The following is a 20,203-nucleotide window of genomic DNA, read 5'->3' as shown; positions in this document are numbered from 1 at the left end:
ATAGAGAACAATACACTTCATATGCACACCTGCCCTGTTCTCACCTCCATTCCAGGTAGAAATTCATGCTCCTTTCTATCCTGTTATCTATTTCTGTAGATAGCTGTATAAAAATTACTTTTTACCCAGGGAGAGGTATGGACACACCAGAACAAAAGCCTCTCTTCATCTCTTACTAGAGGTTTAGAAAGTGACATTCAACCAAGTCCAAACCACACAGAGAGAGTTTACCCATTGTAGAAATGCAGATACTTCATCTGGGACATGGAAGCTCCCATTTTCAGCTGTTCAAGCCATATTCCCAAGGTCCCCATTTGCTTGATTAAGTTTCAGACCTGCCGATCAACCATTCTCTTGTGAAGCTCTTGAGGAAAATGCTGCTTTGACTCTTTTGTACACCACTTCACACACCAATAGCAAAAGACCAATGATAAAATGCATGATTAAGCATTAGCAGTTTCTGCATGATTACTACACACCTCATATGCTGACTACCAGGAAGCAACTGAATGGCCTATGACTTCAGCAACCTCAAGAGTTCACTCCTTCACTATAGCTGCACAAAATATATAAGCTAACCAAGAACAGTGAAGCACTCTGCACTTAAAGATCTGTACTATGTTCACTGGGAAGGCCCAGAGGGACATTTAATAAGCAAATCCTTCCACTTCAGGAAAAATGAGCTATCTAATACATGTCACCTGTGTCAAATCTTTATACTGTGGTCACCACAATGAGAATTAATCTCATGTTAGCGATAGTCTTACTTCCAGGTAAGACTTAGTGCAGCAGAGAAAGTTTATGCATAATTATTTTTGTACTAATTTTGTTTCCTGTAGTCAAGCAGCTACTTTCAGTTACACAACATATCTTAAGGAATCTCTTGAGCACAGTCAATGCTTCACCACTGAATCTTGAACCAACACATTACTGCCTAGGTTTAGCCTAACAATCTCCACTGGTCCCTATTATTTCCCAGGCCAGTTTAATATTTTAATCTGAAGAAAACCAATGCATTTCAATCCTTGCTCTACTCCATACCACCATCCCTTGCCTAGGGGATCTCCTACTCTAGGCAGGATCTTCAATCATACCTTTACTGTATAACAAAAAATACTTGCCCACACATGCTTATGCTTTTTACTTGTGGCGTAAAGGAAAGAGCTAACTTTTGAAAAATGTTTGCTTGCGTGGTTAACTGCAGAAGATTCCTACTTGTCATTGGGGGATTAAGGATTTATTTTTTTTTACAAACCTACCACATTCTCACAGAAAGTAAAATATATGCTTTATTTCAATACCCTCACAGCTTTGAGGCCAGGTTCCACAGCACTCCCAAGAACAGATGCTGCATGATCACTTTTTGAAATTCTTATCTCATGACCCTACTGGGGAAACACACACAAAATAGTAATCATTGCATTGTTGGAGAAACTTCTTTGACCATATACGTGCAGCTTAAGCAGTACCGTAAATGATCCATCACACAATACCATTTCACCCATCAGCCTATTGTGTTTGTGGATTTACAGAATCAACGCAACATATGTTGTGTTGACTCAGCTTATGATACACAGAAAGACAGCAAAGCTCTGTAAGTAAACTCAGGTAGTATTGTTCATGCTGTTTCTTGTAAAGTAGACTACCTCAAAAATAGCTAATGGTTCCTTACCATTTCATCATCCAGGGTGAGTTGAGGCATGTTTTTAGGATCATTGGCAAACAGCAAGGATAAAAAATAACCACCAGGAAAAAATTAATTTAGAGCAGTGCTCACCAAACCACAGATCATTTTTTAAAAGACAAAATAAAGCAATTCTGAAAGCTAGGGTTTTTCCACATGCCTAAAATCTCAGGAGCCCATTTCTGCAGAGTCATTCTTGCCATCTAGTAATAAACTTCATAAAATGTTTTAGTAATTGCAGTTTCATAAGTAGTACATTAAGGTTGGCTGGAGAGCTGCTGCATCATTTATTCATTGCCAGATAGTTCTTCAATAGTGCATGGCCGCACCATTATACAAACAAGAAAATTTGCAAGGTGGAATCATGAAATATGACAGCCAAGAAATTGTAACAGGAAATGTTAGGTAGAACAGCACTCAGGAGGTTCTGCTTGGCCAAGAAGTGGATGAGCTCAGTACTGTTTTCATGCCTGCCAGGATAGCAAGCTGGAAACTGTTCCTTGTTCTAATTTGGTTGTTTCTCACCACACTTCTAGCCTCACCATTATTGCTACATTGCTCTTTTGGTTTCTAGTGAGTTTAGAAGTGGGAAGCCTGCTTCAAGCGCCGCATGATAAAGGTTCCAAACCATGTGGGGAGCTGTACACAAGTACAGCTGACTTCCCACTACATATACTTGCCCTGGGAAGTCAGAAGAAGCTGCATGTTAAAATGGAGTCAGGGCAAAAGGCATGGCCCTACAACCCCTTTGTATACTCCTAGATCCTTTTCACATGTACTTTTAAAGTGAACTCATCTAATTTAGCCAGTTTAGTACAGAAAATCAAGTTTCTGAATTACTCATTTTTATTGTACTTCATTAAAAACTTATCCTGTAGACACCTATGCATGGACTAGACCCAAATGAAGTCAGCTGGGCTCTGCAATTTGGAAGAAGCCTGTGATCCACTGCCCTAAATCAAATAAAGGACATTATCTGATAAGTTATAAACAAGCTTCTATGACTGGAGTCATTCATCTGAAATATCACAATAATAAAAACATCTCGAACGTGACAAAAATATTTGATGCCAGGCAGTGGGACAAATTGCCAAGGGCACTTCCAGATAACAGCTCTGCAGAGATCCAAAGCAGAGCGCTCTCTCTCGACACCCATCTATCAGTGATATTTAAGCATAATTAAATCAATTCTGCCCCAATGCACAAGCTAGATGAGTCACAGATGATCCCTCCCAACCCAAAGGGTTCTAGTGGATGAAAATAAGCTGTTATAACAAGCACAGTGGACTGCAGATGCAGCAGAGTCAATATACCAGCTTGTAACTAAACAGCAGCAAATGTTGCAAAAAATCCAATAGACAATGCAACCCAACATCTAAATTATCATACATGTACTTGAGCAGAGGTTGTTTGTCTACCAGCACCCTCATTTTTAATTTTAATAACTGCATAGCTATATTTAAGTGTGGTATTTTCCAGTTTTATATTGATCTCATGACAGAAATGTATGTTTCAAGCAGCTTTCTTATCTTTAAAAATAAGGAAAGGACTCTTCATGCAAAATTATATACGCAAAGCCCTGCAGGAATTCTGGGCTTCCCCAATAAGGAAAAAGGTACAGTGTTTTAAAATTATAACAAAGTCACTTCTGCTTTAGCGTCTCTCCAAGCAATATGAGAATGCTGTAACAGATTAAATTGTGCTTAATGTCATGATACAATCTAGTTCTGTAACACTGGTTAACTAAGAGCAAAATCCCAAACTCCACTGGAATGCTTTACAAATAATCTACAATTCAGTCCTCCTGGTTTGAAAGGCAAGTTTAATCAAAAGGGTATGAAATTACCATCTCCACTGCACTTTGAGCAACTGCACTCTTCTTGTCTCCACATCAGGGGTCGGCAACATAGCACCTGAAGGTGCATTTGTGCTTACAGAGGTCTTCAATAGTACCCACAGGATTACCTCTTCTGTCCCTCCTCCCACTGAAATTAGTACATTGAAAGCAGCATTCTGTTGAACCCAACACAACAGATTGTGATGGGAGCTTAGGTTAAGATGAGGACCTTGGGTTAAGAATTTTACTTCAGGATGAGAAGAGAAATTGTGCTCCGGCAGCATGGTGGTAGTGGGAGGCCCCATTAGCTAAAGAGGTACTTCAGGTTAAACAGTTTCAGGTTAAGAACGGACCCCCAGAATGAATTAAGTTCTTAACCCGAGGTACCACTGTACATGTGTGGTGTACATCAAAGTTTCTCGTTTGCAAATGTGCCCATGGACCAAAAGGTGTAGTAAACCCTGCCATATATGATTAAAACATAGCTAAAAATGGCCAAAATCAAGTGCATCCCACTTACTCATATTAACTCCATGGGATATGTTTGTTTCTGGAAGCAACAAGCGGATACAAATGCACTTTCAATGATGAAAGCCAATACCACACCAGAGGCAAACTAAGTTGCAGCACTGTCATAGCCTTCATGTTGAAACTACCCACAGGAAGGATTAACAGTGAACTCTTGCTTTGTATGAAGGCAAAAAGTCCAGATTCAGAGAAATAATTATAAAACACAATCAACTAAGCCACCAACATCAGAACAACAAAACAGCAACACAGAACAGTAGTGCACGGCAATGCACAGCAATATCTGCTACTCTCAATATATTAACTAAACATTGTACTTATTTTAATTAGGTTTTTTGTAATGTCTTGGAATTGGAACCATTTGATGAAGGGTGGACTATAAATACAAATAATAAAATAGCTGTAAAGCTCTTCGTGCTATGGTAATGAATAGAATCACCTGAAATCGAGCAACAATTTTCCTTAGAAATGCGCATAGTGGGTGTACTCCTAAAGAATCTCAAATATATGCAAGAGCAGCAATCAACATAAAGCAGAACAGTTTCATTTTCAGTATCTGCCTCTTCAAAAATGGAATGGGGGAAGTCTGGCAAGCTAGGGTTACAATTTAAATAACCCTATTACAGCAATCTATTTTCACTCTACATCACAACCAAAGAGGAATTTTGGAAATGCAAACCTTCAAATCAACTGCTGTTAATGATCATTTTCCTTCCACAACATCCATTTCATTATTATGTTTTTGTGGTGTCACTGGGCTAAGTAGTTCCGACCAGGTATTTCTGCCAGAGCAGCTTAAAGTCATTTGGGAGTATTTTGCCAGCCAAAACAAATCCCTGTCGGTTTTGGCCCTATTGGTGCTATGTCAACATGATGTTATTTGAGTCTTCTTTTGTTCACATTAACAGAAAATGTCAGAATAAGCACAATGTGATCCTAATCACAACATTTGCTAATATTCCAGAAACTACACATGGCAATTGAAGTATAGCTGACCATATCAAAAAGTCTAAACTGGTGATGCCCAGAAAGCCAGTTCTTTTGAGAAGATGACTTATCTTAATACAGTATACAGAGTATTCAGACATGACGGGTCTGGTGAACTCATGCTGCCTTATTCTCCAATATCTTTATATTCTTTCCTTTCACATTTCTGAAGAGCCTTAAACACCACTATAGTTACTTGAGCTTGTTATCTTATTTAACTGTGGAATATTAATATTTGTTTTTAACTTCTGGGTGAAAATAAGTATTCTTTGATCTTGAGCCATCTTTACTTTATTCCTATGTTGCTACTTCCTAATATAGGCTTTCAGGGAAACAACAAGAAGCACTTGAGTGAACCATAGAAATGTGAACTGTTTTTCTAGCTCTGAAAAACTTCCATTATGTTTTTAAATACACAAACCATTTTTGTACTGTAATCTAAGCACACTTAAAAAATAAATTATAACATGACATTTAAGACTGTGCACCTTAATCCTCACTGATAAATGACCTTAGATTCAGAAAGAGCAGCCTTTTGAAAAAATGTTTAGGCTGTAGTTCTAGTTTAGATAGTCATATTAAACTGGATCAAATCTATTCAAATTCATTACCAGCTACCATTCATTTTCATATTTTCATTAATCCTGCATAGCATTTTTAAATACCTAGGCTAAACTGTAAGTTCAACTTGCTTTGAGAAATTTATAATTTAGCAAACCCCAAAATAAGACCTGCTAATATAGAAGGCATTGATTATTTCAGTGGTTGCATGCAATGCTAGTCCGTGTGTGAGAAGAACAAATTTCCACCCATGCAACAGAAGTTCACCTTCCTCTCCTCCCTTCAGGTTCTCCATGTGCCCTCAAAAAAATGCTCCAGAGGGTTGATGAATGCACTGGAGCCAATTTGCAGGGCTTGCAAGGGGGAATATGAAGTCCTGCTTGATTCCTCCCCAGAAATTTAAATCTCAAGGTTTAGAAATTTTAACTAACAATTCTATCCGTGTTTGACAGACAAGGTATCTTTATCAATATCCAAATTCTTTTATAACAAATACTTAACCTGCTGGAAAAAAATTATACCCTTCCTTGCCCAAATATTTGTTTTGCCTAACACAGACCACATAATTACTTTTTGTGATAAAATAGGAGACTATTTCAGTTCATGTATTATATTTGCATTCAATACTACAGTTATGAATGTGAAGCTCCAAAGTGAAGAAGTCTTTCCAACATATCAGAAAAGGGATGCACAATGGCTCTAATTACCTGTGCATTAATTTTGCCTTCCACAATTTAGAATGGAGATGAATAACTGTCTAGTGGTCACTCTCCCAAAGACAATTTTTTATTGGCAATGGTACTAAATTATAACAAAGGTTTCCGAAAGTTGTAAGAGAAAGATCAGTAAAGTAATTGTTTCTTCAGTTTTTGTAGGGATGGACAATGGGCATGAAGTAGAGGAGGGCATGAAATACAGATGGGGAGTCATTTACCTCAAGGGAGGTAAAGTTTTTGGGGAGGTCCTCTATTTTATCCTCACAAGCACTGACCCAAGATCACCAAGCCTGCAGGCCTAAAAGAAGCAGAAGTGGTGACATGGAATGCCATTTTACATCCCTCAATGCTGCATCATAACAGCAAAGACGAATTTAGGGTAGTGTGACTGGTTCAGCCACACAGTGCATGTGCCTCAGGGACAGCACAGGGATTGCCACAACTCTGATAAAAAATGGAAGGTGAGAGGCAAGTTTTCTGAATTCTGGTGTCACACAGGGCACTGCTGAAATTTGAGACCTCAAGGTTTGCCTCTGGTAATAGTGTCATTGTATTTTACTTTATACTTCTGTGATATGACTGCTGCCCTGTGCTACCATTTTGTGAGTGGTTCTGCCTCTGTTCCACCATTTCAGTGGTGGGGGGTAGAACTTTTGAGAAACCCTGTTATCACTGGTGGAGGAAGAGGAGTGTGGGGGGAGCGCACCGCCCCCGGCAGTGTGATCCTGGCAGGCTGCCATCGCGGCTGCCCCCCCCCATGCTGGGAGCCCCACCCCCGCAGGTGGCGCCCACAGGACAGGCGCTGCCACTGCCTGTTATATCCACGTAACTAAGCAATTCTTACTGCTAGATGGCTCCACCTCAGAACTTGATCTCCCATGCGGGATTAAAACATGCACGGCAATAAACACTTCTGGGCCTAAGCAGGGCATGTCCAACAGGTTGATCGCGGGGTGCTCCTGGTTGATCTTTGGGCCCTTAGTGATATTCACCCCCCAAAAATCTCAACAGCTCTGACTTCCTAAAAAAAGCTCAGCAACAACTCTGGTCCATCTTCCAATGACAAGGGGTAGATCACTGCCTTTTTTATATACTGTGAGTAGATCGCTATCTCTTGGGAGTTGGACATGCCTGTTCTAGAGCATTTTGATATTTAATATGAAGCTTTTGCTTTGTGTCTACTAATGCTACTGCAGTGCAAACGTGCCTGTAAACATAGCCTACTATTAGTTGGTGGGGAGAGCATCCAAAATGAATTTTCCAGCAAAAAGCCATTGCTTTCCCAAGATGTCTGTAGTTAGGTTAATTATGCGTAGGCTAAAAACTGCTCAAAGTTTGAGAATGGCACGAGAGCTCTTTTCTTTTCATCTAAAATGAAAACAATTAATAGATCCCATTTACAATGTCAGGCCTATCCATGCCTATGTTTAACTTCAAACACTAATGTTCCCTGAACAGAGGTCAAATAAAAACTGAGTCACCAGAAAGCATTGTTGAGGATTAATTGTTCATTTTGAAGATTAGATACAATATCAGAAAAGCCCCTGGCCTCAGTTGAATTAATTGTTATCCAGAAAGTCTATCCACAGCAAAGAATTCAGAAGAGATCCAAGGCAAATGAGACACAAAATGATAGGATGAAAACAGGATTCAAGGGATATAAAAAAAATAGTAACAAAAGCTTCTAAAGTCACATAAACACAGAATTTTGACAACAGTTGTGTATATATTTTATGGTATATGTATTGCTGGATCAGGGGTGGCTAACCTGCATTAAACCCACTTTTAGTTACCACTAGAGTAAGATCTTAATTCACAAATCATGTGAATTCTGAAGGGCCCAACTCAAAACACTTAACATTCATATATTTCCATTTACCTCAGAGGGACCACACCAATGTAAATTGCCGGTCATTACCCTAAGCCTGAAAGGGATGTGGGTGGCCCTGTGGGTTAAACCACAGAGCCTAAGACTTGCCGATCAGAAGGTCGGCAGTTTGAATCCGTGCGACGGGATGAGCTCCCGTTGCTCGGTCCCTGCTCCTGCCAACCTAGCAGTCCGAAAGCACTTCAAAGTGCTAGTAGATAAATAGCTATCGCTCCAGCGGGAAGGTAAACGGCGTTTCCGTGCACTGTTCTGGTTCGCCAGAAGCGGCTTAGTTATACTGGCCACATGACCCGGAAGCTGTATGCTGGCTCCCTCAGCTGATAAAGCGAGATGAGCGCCGCAACCCCACAGTCGGTCACAACTGGACCTAATGGTCAGTGGTCCCTTTATCTTTACCTTAAGCCTGAAGGCCTACATAACCTGAAACCTGTTTCAGAACAAGATTAACTGAACCCAATAGACCTTATTTTTAAAATAATTTTTATTAAAGACTTCTGAACTTACAAAAATATGTGCATTGTCTCTTTTTTCAACTTGTCTTTTTCTACAGATCTGTTTCATTTTCGGGGAGACATTAGTGTTTAGGCTTGCCATACATCAAGAAAATTCCTAACATGTCCTGGCTTTGGGGTATAAAAATAGCATCGGAGGGACGGACGGACACCTGGATGCATGCCAACGTGATGGAAACAGCAACAGAAAAATCTCCAAAAGCTGAAAATTACTATTTTAAGTTTTAAGTGGAGGTTTCCCCCAAAAAAAGCTCAACAATTTTGGTGTGTTTCTAAAAAAAACAAAAACAAAAACAAACCTCAGCAACATCCTGTTTGAAATATGGCAACCCTATTAGTGTTCATGCAGTATATAGTTAGGAAGGAAGGGGGTGAAGAGGAGAAGGGTGGGGTGGGTGGCAATGCTTCTATTCTTTTACTTAGTGTATGTGTGGGGTTTTGTGTCGGGATCACTTGTGTGGGTTCTCTTTTTATTCGCTTGCTATATTTCTTTGGTGGCAATAGGCCTTAATCTGAGTAAACATGTGCAGGATTGAGGTGCCAAGAATAGGCCTTGTTTTTCCTTGATTCAAAACACTTCCAGAACAGATTAATTGGCTCAACAATAAAGTTCCTATCACTAAGCTAACAACAGACAAGGTCATTCAGGAGAGCAATAAGTTACTACAATAATATTGAAACACACTGTAGAAAAGAGTTACTGTTAGGAACTGAACATGTGAGAAAATTAAACTAATGGAACCAAACTTCTAAGCCAATTTGCTTATTTCTTAATGCAACTTTGAACTTTCACAACTCCTGCCAGAAAACATTTATGGAATAGGACTGCAAGCTTTAAAAATCTGCAAATCTGATACTTTAACAGGGTTAATTTTAATCAGAAAAAGAACAATTTAATTGTATGAATAAAAGCAATTGATGAAACCAAAATATAAGGGCAAGTTTGTTTATTTTTTGAAGCTATTTTAAGCCTTGTGTGCTTTTGTTGGGAGAATCAAATTATTCAACGGATGAGCTTCCATTTACTAAATTCTCATGTACTGTACTTCACTATCAAAGAAAAAAAGTAAAGTTTTTCTTAATACACCTATTTAAAATTGGTTAAAATGTAGGTGATTAATCAACTAAAAATTAACTAGGCATCTATCTTACTATAAAAGCTTTCTAATATTCACAAAATCAGCAACTGAAATAGCACCTGGCAAAAGATATGACCTGCCCATATTTCTTATCCAACCCACTGATAACTTACAACTATTTTTATAGATGATTGGTTAGATCATAGACAGCTAACATATGCTCCTCCAGGTGTTATTGGACTCCAGATCCCATCAGCTCCATCCAGCATGGCCAATGGTCAGGAATGAGGAGAATTGGAGTCCAACAACATCTGGAGGGCCATAGGTTCCCCATCCTGGGGTAGATGGCCATATGTTATATGGCAAATACATGTAATGCTTAACATGCTGTGAAGTGCACTGGCCTTACTAAGAGTTTTCTTCATTCAGTGTGACAAAATCAAACCAACAAACTGTGTCACCTCCTTAACAAGAAAAATTGTCATGGAAGTAAAGTATTATAGCAATACCTTTGGGGTGTTAGGAAAAACTCACTCTGGTGGAAGTAAAAGCAACATTTAGTATCAGTATTAAATGTTATTTGTTCCACAAGGCACACAAAATGTGCCCTGTATATGCCAAAAGGTCTTGAAGAAAAATAATTAAATTCCAGGTGGTCCCAAGTCATGCCCCACATTCCACCCCAATAGTAAAGTTGGTAAGTAAATTACAAATCATGATCACTGAGAGAAGCCACCCAGCCACATACATAATGGACCAATTAACCATCAAAATTGCACATATCTGACACCCATTCTAGACAACATTTAATTAGTACAATGAGAAAACAGTGATCCCCACAGAATGGTGGACTGCCACATTTTGCTACCATAATTGCAACATGTCAAGGAGGAGAAAAGCTCCCCATATTATATGCAACAAACCAGAAATTTTTTCCAGGGAGAAAAACCCAATCGCAACCTGAAATGACCTGATATTAAATCAGTATCAAGCATAACCATAACTAAAGACTGCAACAATGTTTGGTTAAAGCAACTAAGCTAAGTATCTAAATTAATAGGGCCTGATCAAATCTATATTCCCTGCTTTAGAAACCATCAAGCACTTTGTTACAACTTTCTGGAGTAGTGGGGAATTGCTAGTATCTTGTTTGTCAAAGACTTCATAATAATGTAGACTATACTAAAACTAGACAGTGAAACCTTTCAAGAATCATAAAAGGTTTTAGATTTTAAAAGAAGATTTAGATAATAGTGTGATTCAAATGCATGCACACTCTGAAGAAATGTTATCTCCACAGAAAGTTTCTAATATTACTCTAATGCTCTTGCATGTAAAAGAAGAGTCACAAAAACATGTAACTTGGATAAATTAAGCTGTTCAGACTCTGAGTTGTATTATCTACTATAAAAATATGTTGAAGTTCTATTTACAAGTCAATAAACTCAATGGAAACATTAAGAAGTTACTTTATACTGAAAGGGAAAAATGTAGCATTGGCAGAACTTGCCTTTCCACCTGCTACAGTTACTTTTGCACTAAGGAAATCAGCGGAGCTCTTCAGCTGGGAGGAAAGGATGAGCACAGCAAATACATATTTTATACCAAAAAGTGCAATAGGGAGAAGAAACAAAAACAAAAAAGGAAGTGTTGTCAAATTCTATTATCCTGGAACTACACAAAGAGGGGATTGGTATATTGAGCTCATGTTCCAAATGACCTAGACTGCAATTATCTACCCTTACCTGGGTGTACATCTGATATAACTCAATGAGAGTTATTTTTGAGTAGGCATGCACAAGATTTTACAAGGCCTATTATGCTCAGTAAGACTTACTCCCAGGTGAGCATACAATATAATAATGACATGAGGTGTCAGACAAGTGGTTGGATTAATAACAACACAAATATATGTATTTGCCCTAGGCAAAGGATTTATTTCAGGCCATCTCAACTGTGTCAGATACTGCATGTCCAAATTCTTTTAACATGATGTTAAAATATCCCTATAAAAATGGCAAAGTGTAAGAGTCAATCACTACTGACACCTCTGGAATGGGAAAGACAGTAACTTCCTCTGTGGCAGGAACTAAATTCCTGTATTAGTAAAGCATGCAACATGCTTTCCGGTGTCATGTAATAGAGCTCAAGAGCCATGTGAAATAGGAGGAGCTTATCAACTACTTTTGGCTGTTTCATAGATCAACCAGAAGCAATACAGAACACAGGAGGACCAATTGCTAGTACAACTGAGACACGGACAGTGATCACCCAAGAAAAAGAAAATAGCTCACACCTCTCCGGTAACCCTCAGTCTCAGAGCTATGGCTTTCAGACAGAGAATTGTGTTTTATTCAAAAAGTAAACATGTCAATATACTGCACTGGAATGACTGTTATGACCCCTTGTGGCCTTAAACCAATTTCTTATTTAGAGCAGAAGCCTTTTTTTTTTTTACAAGAATACCATCTTACAGTAAGTGTACTTTTGATTACTGTAATCACAGGCAGATTCTTGAGTCATAACAAACACAGCTATCTCAGAAACAGGGTGAGGGAACTAAGCTGCATATGCAAAATAAGCCCAAATCATTAGTTATTCCACCCCTTCATTATAAACAGACAATAGACATGGATCGCAAAGCCCATCTGGGGTACATTCAGTACTCTGGACACTAATCAATCATTTTGAATACAACATTAAAAATCAGGATACTGGAAGTTTTAAAATAACCCAAATTTCAGCAAAACAAATGATTCAGTTATACAACTGGTGTGTTTGTTTTAATATGGTGAGAAATAATTGTTAAAATATTGGACCTTTTGTTTTTGCATGCTGGATGAAAGGGGTTTGCTCTCTGCTGTATTTCAGTTCAAATCTGGCTAGGATTATTCCCTACAGCTTTCAAAAAGCTATTTGAACTATGTACTGTATTTAAAAGGTCCTCCCCCAAACGGTGACTGAGCAGAGAAACAAAACCATGAATTCAAACCAAGGGGATGTAAAAAACAACAACAAAAACTACAGCAAATTAACATTCAGCTTTTGAAGCAAATTATTCAGCTATTGAGACAAATCCTTCAATTAAGCATTGTCTAAAGATTAGCAATAGACCCATTATTGTTTGATTCTTGTTTAAGAGGTGGGTAGGAAAAATACTGCCCTTGAGACAAGTCTCAGCTGTCACAAAATGCCACAACACAGCATCATAGATGTTAGAAACATGCTGATATTATGCTTGTTAGCAGAAAAAATATTGGCCAAGTCTCATGTAGGTTCTGAACAAGGGATTAGCATAATAATTCCTGTAACAAGCATGGTGTCTGTTTGAGAGAAGAATAATCAGCCACCTGGGTTCTTCAAGATCAAACAGGTATAGGCAGACTAAAAATAAACAGTAATCAATCAGTTTGAGATAGCGGCTCATCTCCCAGTAGACAAAAACTGCTGTTTCCTACTTATGCCAATTTTTTGCCACCCAAAGAGAACAGAGTGGCCAGCCTGTCTATCTTGGCTATCCTCAGAACAGCAGCAGTTCAACACAAATAATAAATATCATTTAACGAAGAGAGACAGGAGAGGAGTATGTCTTTGCTTTAAGCACAAGGAGGAAAAGGAGGAAAGTTGATCTTATAGCTTAGCCGGTTTCACTTCATGCAACTAAAAGGGGATATATGGACAAAGTCATTACAAGGACATTAAACTATACAGGTTATTTAGGATAGAAGAAACTCATTTAGTGGAACAAGTGCTCATCAACACAGGTGAGGGAGACTTTCAGTAATTGCAGAAGGCATTTCATTGTTTTTTAGTTCATCAGGTTTTAAGTTCTGCGCACTACCCACAGTATATCCAGATGAAGAAAATCAAGCTACAAATGCTGTAATAAAAAGCAGCCATACTCATGCAAAATGTTCCATTTGGGGTTAGGTTGAGCTTATAACCTGCAGACAGCAAACTCACTCTCACAGGCGATTGGAATAGCAAGGCAATTGGTCCATAACCAACCAAGTCCTGTGTATAGGGGTTGACAAGAATAAGGGAATGGCCATAATGACAGCTCTGTTGGACAGCGAAGTTCTTAAGGTTCCCTTAAGTTATAGAACATTATAATATAATGATAAGACAACTTCACATACGGTAATCTCTTACCTTGTTGCACAGTAAAAGTTCTGTTGTAGGACAGTGACATTTTTGGCTTTTGAAAGTGGTTTGATTTCTGAATGAAAATACAAGACTGCACAAGACTGCCTTGGGGAGGGGGACTGAAAGGTCTTAAAACTAAGACAAGCATTGGGTCATTTCACCTCTTCTACACTCCATAGATGGAAAGATCCAGGAAAGCCACTTTTACTAATCCCCCCCCCCCCGTCAATGAGGCAGTAAAGTGGCATGCAGAATGGTTTCTAGAGGAGCTACTGTTACATATATTTCAGCTAAGAGAAGCTCAATGGAGCCAGAAAAGTTTGTTTTAATGTCTTAGGTGGTTCTTTTCATATTGACCTGAGAAGCATTTATCGAGCAAAGAGGAATATATGGAGAGTTACCATTGTATCAATAAAGCATCTTTATCAGTGGTTGTTTTAGGAACCTCACTGGAAAGTAGCTGCCTTTATAAGATTTGGCAGATTTCATCTGAAGGTTTCTGAAAGAATCATCACAGGGAAAGGGCAGAAGTCCCAATCTCCCCAAAGGGAAAGTTTAAGTGGTAAGCATTCTTACTAACACCTAATGGAAAACCCCCACAGGAAGAATAGAGCTCTGTTTCACTTCAAAAGGCCAAGGTCACTTATTTGGAATAAATGAAGGCAAAGATGGGGTGGTGCAGCTTGCTTTCATAATAAGGAAATGATTTTGCTCATGCCTTGAAGCAGGGTGTGCGTATGCAAATCAGAATATAGTATCTACGTGAGTGAAGACCTTACTCTCACCGGGGAAATCATGTCAACTTTACCAAGTGAGTGGGCTGTGGATAATTTCCTTTTATTAGGCAGAACATCTTCCTACTTAGTCAAATTATATTCTGGAAAAGGGAGAGATCCTCTTCTTTCCTAACAAAGGGGGTGGGGTGATAATTCTTTTGATGGGGGAAAAGCTAAACTTTGAAGGGTAAAAGGCAAGTTCTCCATTATGTGAGGAAGGTTGACTTGTCCTCTATTATATGTGGTCAGGGACACATCTGTTTTAAAATGAGCTGCTTATTATGTGTATGGATGACTGTTGAAGGAGAAACAACTCCTCAACTTTGAAATTCCAACGCCCACCCTCAATCATATACATTTCTCTTAAATATCATTTAAATAACCGCTCCACTTTGAAAAACCTACACCCCCCAGCACACAGAGGGGCAAGCCCCTCCCACATAAGCTACTGACTTATAAAGGAGGAGAACATCCCACATCCTTTACATTTGCTGGGGGAGGGTTCTGGTTAACAGAACCTCATTCACCTTTACATGGGTGGGGACAGAAGTAGGTGTTCCAAAATGAAGGGGCTGGTTCTGTTTTAGGTGTACACATGGGGTTAATTTATTCTGTTTTAGCCTTTTCCAGCTTTTCTTCCAAAATATGCACTCAAAGCAGGATACAAATGTTAAAAGTAATATCTACACCCACACACAGGATGACACCCCCTTCTTTATGCACGAGGAAGATGGTAACTAAAATATAGTAACTCATTCTCTTTGAAGGTACGCAGGCATAGGTGCAAGGGGGTATTAGTTCTCCGCAAAGGTCGAGGACCCCAACATACACTCATGTAAGAAAACCTATAGGTGCAACTGCCCCCCACTGAGAGCCTCCCTCGATTTCCCACTCCTGCTTAAACATCAACCCACAGCCCCACATAAAGGCAAACCACTCTCTAACATTCAAGTGTGTGTGATTAAAAGAAGCAATTTGCCATCATTCCCCTCCACACACACACTTTGTAAATATGGGGAACAGATAAATGACGTCTAAGGGTTAGGTTTCATCCTTTATTCCCCAAGGAGGAGGGACGTAAATACTTAAAATAGGGAGGCGCCTTTTCTCTCTGTGTGTTTTTTTTTCTTTTCCCTTTTTGGCAGGCGATAGAGCAAGTAGGTCTTAGGGAGTGGGTGGGGTCGGGCTTGACTTCCACACCTGTGAAGGTAAACGGAGGGAGATAACGGGGTGAGACGTGGGGGGGGGCAGACGTGGAGAAGAAGATATGATGTTGGAGGGAAAGAAACCCTGCAGCCCAACAAAAGCAGATAAACGTGCTAAACCTCCAGCTTGCCCACAAAGACGACTCCTCTTCCTCCTCTGGTGTGTTGCTGCTGCTGCGACACGGCTACTACTTACCCCTCAGGGAATCGGTTGATTAAATGCACATTTCTATGCCACTGAATTCATAAAATCTGTACGGTGGCGGTACCAAAGAATGTAAAAGGAAGGAAAGAGTCTCTCTCTCCTCCCCCCACCCCCACTTCCTCACCTGGGCACGCAGCTGGGCGAGCTCCGGTCCACCTCCCAGGTGGCGTAAAGGTTCATCTGGACCGGGCGCCCCCCTGCCGTCGCCGCCGCCGCGCCTGACCCGGGAGCCCCCGAGCCGCCTCCCCCCGGGGCCAGAGAGCCTCCTCCGGGGCCGAGAGCGGCCGGCTGAGACAACGAAGGCGCCGCCGCCGCCGGAGGAGCAGGAGGAGGCGCCAGCTGCTGCTGCTGCTGTAGCACCGCCGTCGGCGGCGGAGGCTGCCCTGAAAGGCTCTGTGCAGCCGGGGACGCCGAAGAAGCCGAGGCGCTGGATACCGGCTGGTGCAGCGAAGGCGTGAGCGAGCCCCGCTGGCCGCCGAGCGCCCCTCTCTCCGCCATGGCTGAGGAGGAGGAGGAGGAGGACGACGACGACGAGAGTCTCCCTCAATCCCCGCTAGCGCCTCAGCCGCCGCCTTCTTTCCCCTTCAGCCGCGCGGCTGGGTTTGACTCCTGTTGCCCCTGCAGGCGCGCTCCCGAATAGGAGGAGGAGCGAGCGCGAGGCCGCTGGCGGAGGAGGAGGAGCGCGTGCGCGAGAGGCAGCGAGTTTGAGGAACGGTTGCTTGGCAAAAGGGCGGGGAGATTTGGGGGGAGGGCGGCGGCGGCGGCAGTGGCAGTTGCGGGGCTCAAACCCAAATTAAAGGGGGCGCTCGCGCGCGCGGGAGGACGGCGATTGGGCGCCTTGACGGCTCTGCGCGCGCTGATTGGGTGGAGCGACCTACCGCTCGCGCTTTTACGGTGTGTATTTCTCTCGCGCGCACGCCTTTTCCCCGCCTTCTTCTCTCTCTCTCTCTCTCTCTCTCACACACTCACTCTCTCTCTCTCTCTCTCTCTCTCACACACACACACACTCTCTCTCTCTCTCTCTCTCTCTCTCTCTCTCTCTCTCTCTCTCTCTCTCTCTCTCTCTCTCTTTTCTCCTCCAATCGACCCTCACTTCCTTCCCTTCACTCTTAACAGGGCGAACTCGACGCTCTCCTGGCTTAGGGGGAAAGCTCACGCCACACGTCCCCTTATACACGTTAAATTAGAAACGGGTGGGGGTGGAGGGAATCCGTATTGTGAAGGGGGATAGGGTATATACTGTACTGTACTGTATTATGTTTTAAAATGTATTTATTTAGAAGGCATTTATATACTGCTTAGCATTACAAAAAAAATCTTAAAACTGTACAGTATAACAACAACAACACTGAACCAAAACACAGCCAAAAACCAGTAAAATACAATAACAAAATAATAAAACAAATTCAAGGAGGTAAAACAGAGTCCAGCCTTGCAGGTCAGGGAAAGCAAGGCAGAGCGAGAGAGAGAGAAGTATTCACAATATGTCTGAAACAACTTGGATCACTGCTGCTTCACCTATGGCAGAGAGGGAATTATTATTATTATTTATGTATTTATATGCTGCCCATCTGACTGGGTTGCCCCAGCCACTCGGGGACTCCCAACAAAAAATAGTCGGGAACGGCATATTGTATATTTCCCATTTTCTGCAAGAGCCTTCAAAGGGATAGCAAGCATGTTGGTTTTTGTATGTCTGATGTAGATTTTTTCAATTTCATTGTTCTGTATGGGACAATGACAATAAAGATTATCGTATTGTATCGTAAAGCCAATTATGACATTTATAAAGTACATAGACTGTGGCGGCGCAAGAAGAAAATGGGGGGACACAGAAGGGCCAAGTATATTTCTAGGTGGACAAGTTGTGTCCCTCGTGTTAAGATCTCTGAGTGAAAAATAACAGTCTCTGTTGAGGTAGAAGCACCACAGTACTTAAGCCCACCACTTCCTAGTTTGATTTGCTTGCCCTCTCTCCTCTCCTATGGTACCACCCAAGTGAAAGGAAAAGGGGCAACTTAAATGTAAATACATAATTAGACATAAACACAGCATATATTTGACACCGGTAGGGGGAACAATACAGTACTAATGGTGATTTTTTCCCCTCAGTCCAGTTAGTACTGTACCTGTCTTCAAGAGCGGGAAACAGTTAAAAACATAAATACACATTGCTATTATGCAGTGCCTATAGGACCAAAGAGGTTTCCAGCATCTTAAAACCTCACAGATTTCTTATGATATAAGCCGGGGTGGCGGACCTCAGTGCCAAATGTGGCCCTCTGAGCTTCTCTGCTTGGCCCTCAATACTCTCCCAATCCCTGCTCTACAGACATTTGCATCACGGGGGGCAAGGGGAGAGATAAATGTGTGGCGGATGTAGAAATTTATGGTTTTTGTGTGTCTGCTAACATATCCTACTGTAAAAAGGGCAAAAGTCACACATGTTGCTGCATCTACTTTTGCCGCTTGGCCCAACCCACCCCTGGCATATGGTCCTCAAGATGGCCATATGTGTCAAGAGCCTGTCCACCAAGGAGAGGATCCTGATTGGCCCAGGATCCCTCTTGCGTGGTAGAACTATATATGCATGATGTATAGCCATGTATAGCACAGCTGGCACCAATGTGGCTGCCAGGTGTCACCTCACCCCAACCTAGTTATCTACATGCTGCCAAGTATAGTCATAAGGAGTTTTGCGGTGTATTGTCATCAGTCTACCATGATACACATAACAGTATTTTTCAATTTCCTCCCCTGCAGGTGAGGTGATAGGTGTACTCACTGATCATGTGCCTAATCACAATGATGGACTAAACGAGGACCAGTCAACTGAGGCTCAATCCAAAGATGCTGTTAATAGGTGGTTCCTCTGGTCGGATGAGTGGTGTACAGCCCTACCAGGTTCAACTGGTGGCCCAATTGCTCCTCTATCGGGATAGTAATCTGTGTTCTAAAAACCTCCCGATTAGATTACTGAGATGCATTATACATAGGGCTGCCTTTGGTGAAGAATGCAGCAGCAAGATTGCTGACAAAAATGAGGCAGTATTGAGCATATAATGCTAGTTCTGGCACAGCTGCAGTGCCTGCCTATACATTCCCAAACCCAATTCAAAGTGTTGGTTTTAACCTACGCAGTCCTAGAAGGCTCAGGAAATCAGTCTCAATTCAAAGCACCAGTGATTTACCTTTGAAGTCCTATATATGCTTCGCAGCCAAGATCTGTAAAGAACCACATGATCTTGCCTACCCAATTAGGCCACCAACATAAGCCTCACAGCTAAAAGAAGTGTGGTTATTTGGAACACAAGCGTTTTCTGGCCTCCTTACTTGGAGAGACCCATTCTTCAGCATTCAGTTCTTCCGCATTCAGCGCAGAACATTCTGGCTTTGATATCTTTCCAGTTTGTTATTAAGTTGTATTCAGAACAGTAAGGAGGGAGATAAATATGCATCCATGAATAAAATAATAAAAATTGCCCTTTTTAGATTTCATTACCAAAAGGCAGAACAGAGATGAGGAGCCCAGGGGCAAGGAGCCTTTTTCAGCCCACGTATTCCCTTATGGGAGTCAGATACCAGTGGCAGGAGGGGCCAGACATAAAAATGAGTGGAGCAACAGATTTGATATATTTCTATTCCGCTTTTCCAACAACAAAGCTCAAAGCTTCAAATGTGAATCTTACCTTGGCACATTAGGTTAGATTCTACACACATTTATACACCCTTCTCTATACGCCATCCAGGCATGCGTTCCAGCAAGGTAAAAATACCCAAGACTAGTGAGTTACAGGACCCGGGAAGTGGGTGTGGCCTGGGGAGAGTCCCAAGGACAAGCTAGAGTTGCCTGGGGTTCCTCATCCCTGCTGTAGCCCTCCAGATGTTGCAGGACTACAATTTCCATCAGCTCTAACCACTGGCCATGCTGGCTGGGGCTGATGGGAGGTGGAATACAACATCTGGAAGGCCCCACAGGTCCCCTATCCCTGGAACAGCTGAATACTAGACAGCAGCAAAAACAGCCCCATGCCTGCATATTCAGCTTTTGGCAAAGCTTGAAGAATCACACTCACAAG

At 41.4% G+C, this 20,203-nt stretch overlaps 1 protein-coding gene across 3 annotated transcripts in view; it reads right to left on the bottom strand.

The window, feature by feature from the left end:
• The window catches only part of PACS1 (phosphofurin acidic cluster sorting protein 1), a 72,336-nt gene extending 55,511 nt beyond the window's left edge, over nt 1-16,825 (bottom strand). The window contains exon 1 of one of the 3 annotated variants that reach the window (XM_053368065.1): nt 16,249-16,825. In XM_053368065.1, the coding sequence (XP_053224040.1) occupies nt 16,249-16,622 (374 nt within the window). In that variant the 5' untranslated portion in view covers nt 16,623-16,825. The remainder of the gene's footprint in view (nt 1-16,248) is intronic. The other 2 variants (XM_053368063.1, XM_053368064.1) reach the window with 2 other exon arrangements.
• Between the last annotated feature and the right edge of the window lie 3,378 nt (nt 16,826-20,203).

This window comes from Podarcis raffonei, chromosome 16, assembly GCF_027172205.1.
Source record: "Podarcis raffonei isolate rPodRaf1 chromosome 16, rPodRaf1.pri, whole genome shotgun sequence".
Lineage (NCBI taxonomy): Eukaryota > Metazoa > Chordata > Lepidosauria > Squamata > Lacertidae > Podarcis > Podarcis raffonei.
The sequence above is the reverse complement of the archived record's forward strand: the minus strand, read 5'-3'. Positions and strand labels throughout refer to the sequence as shown.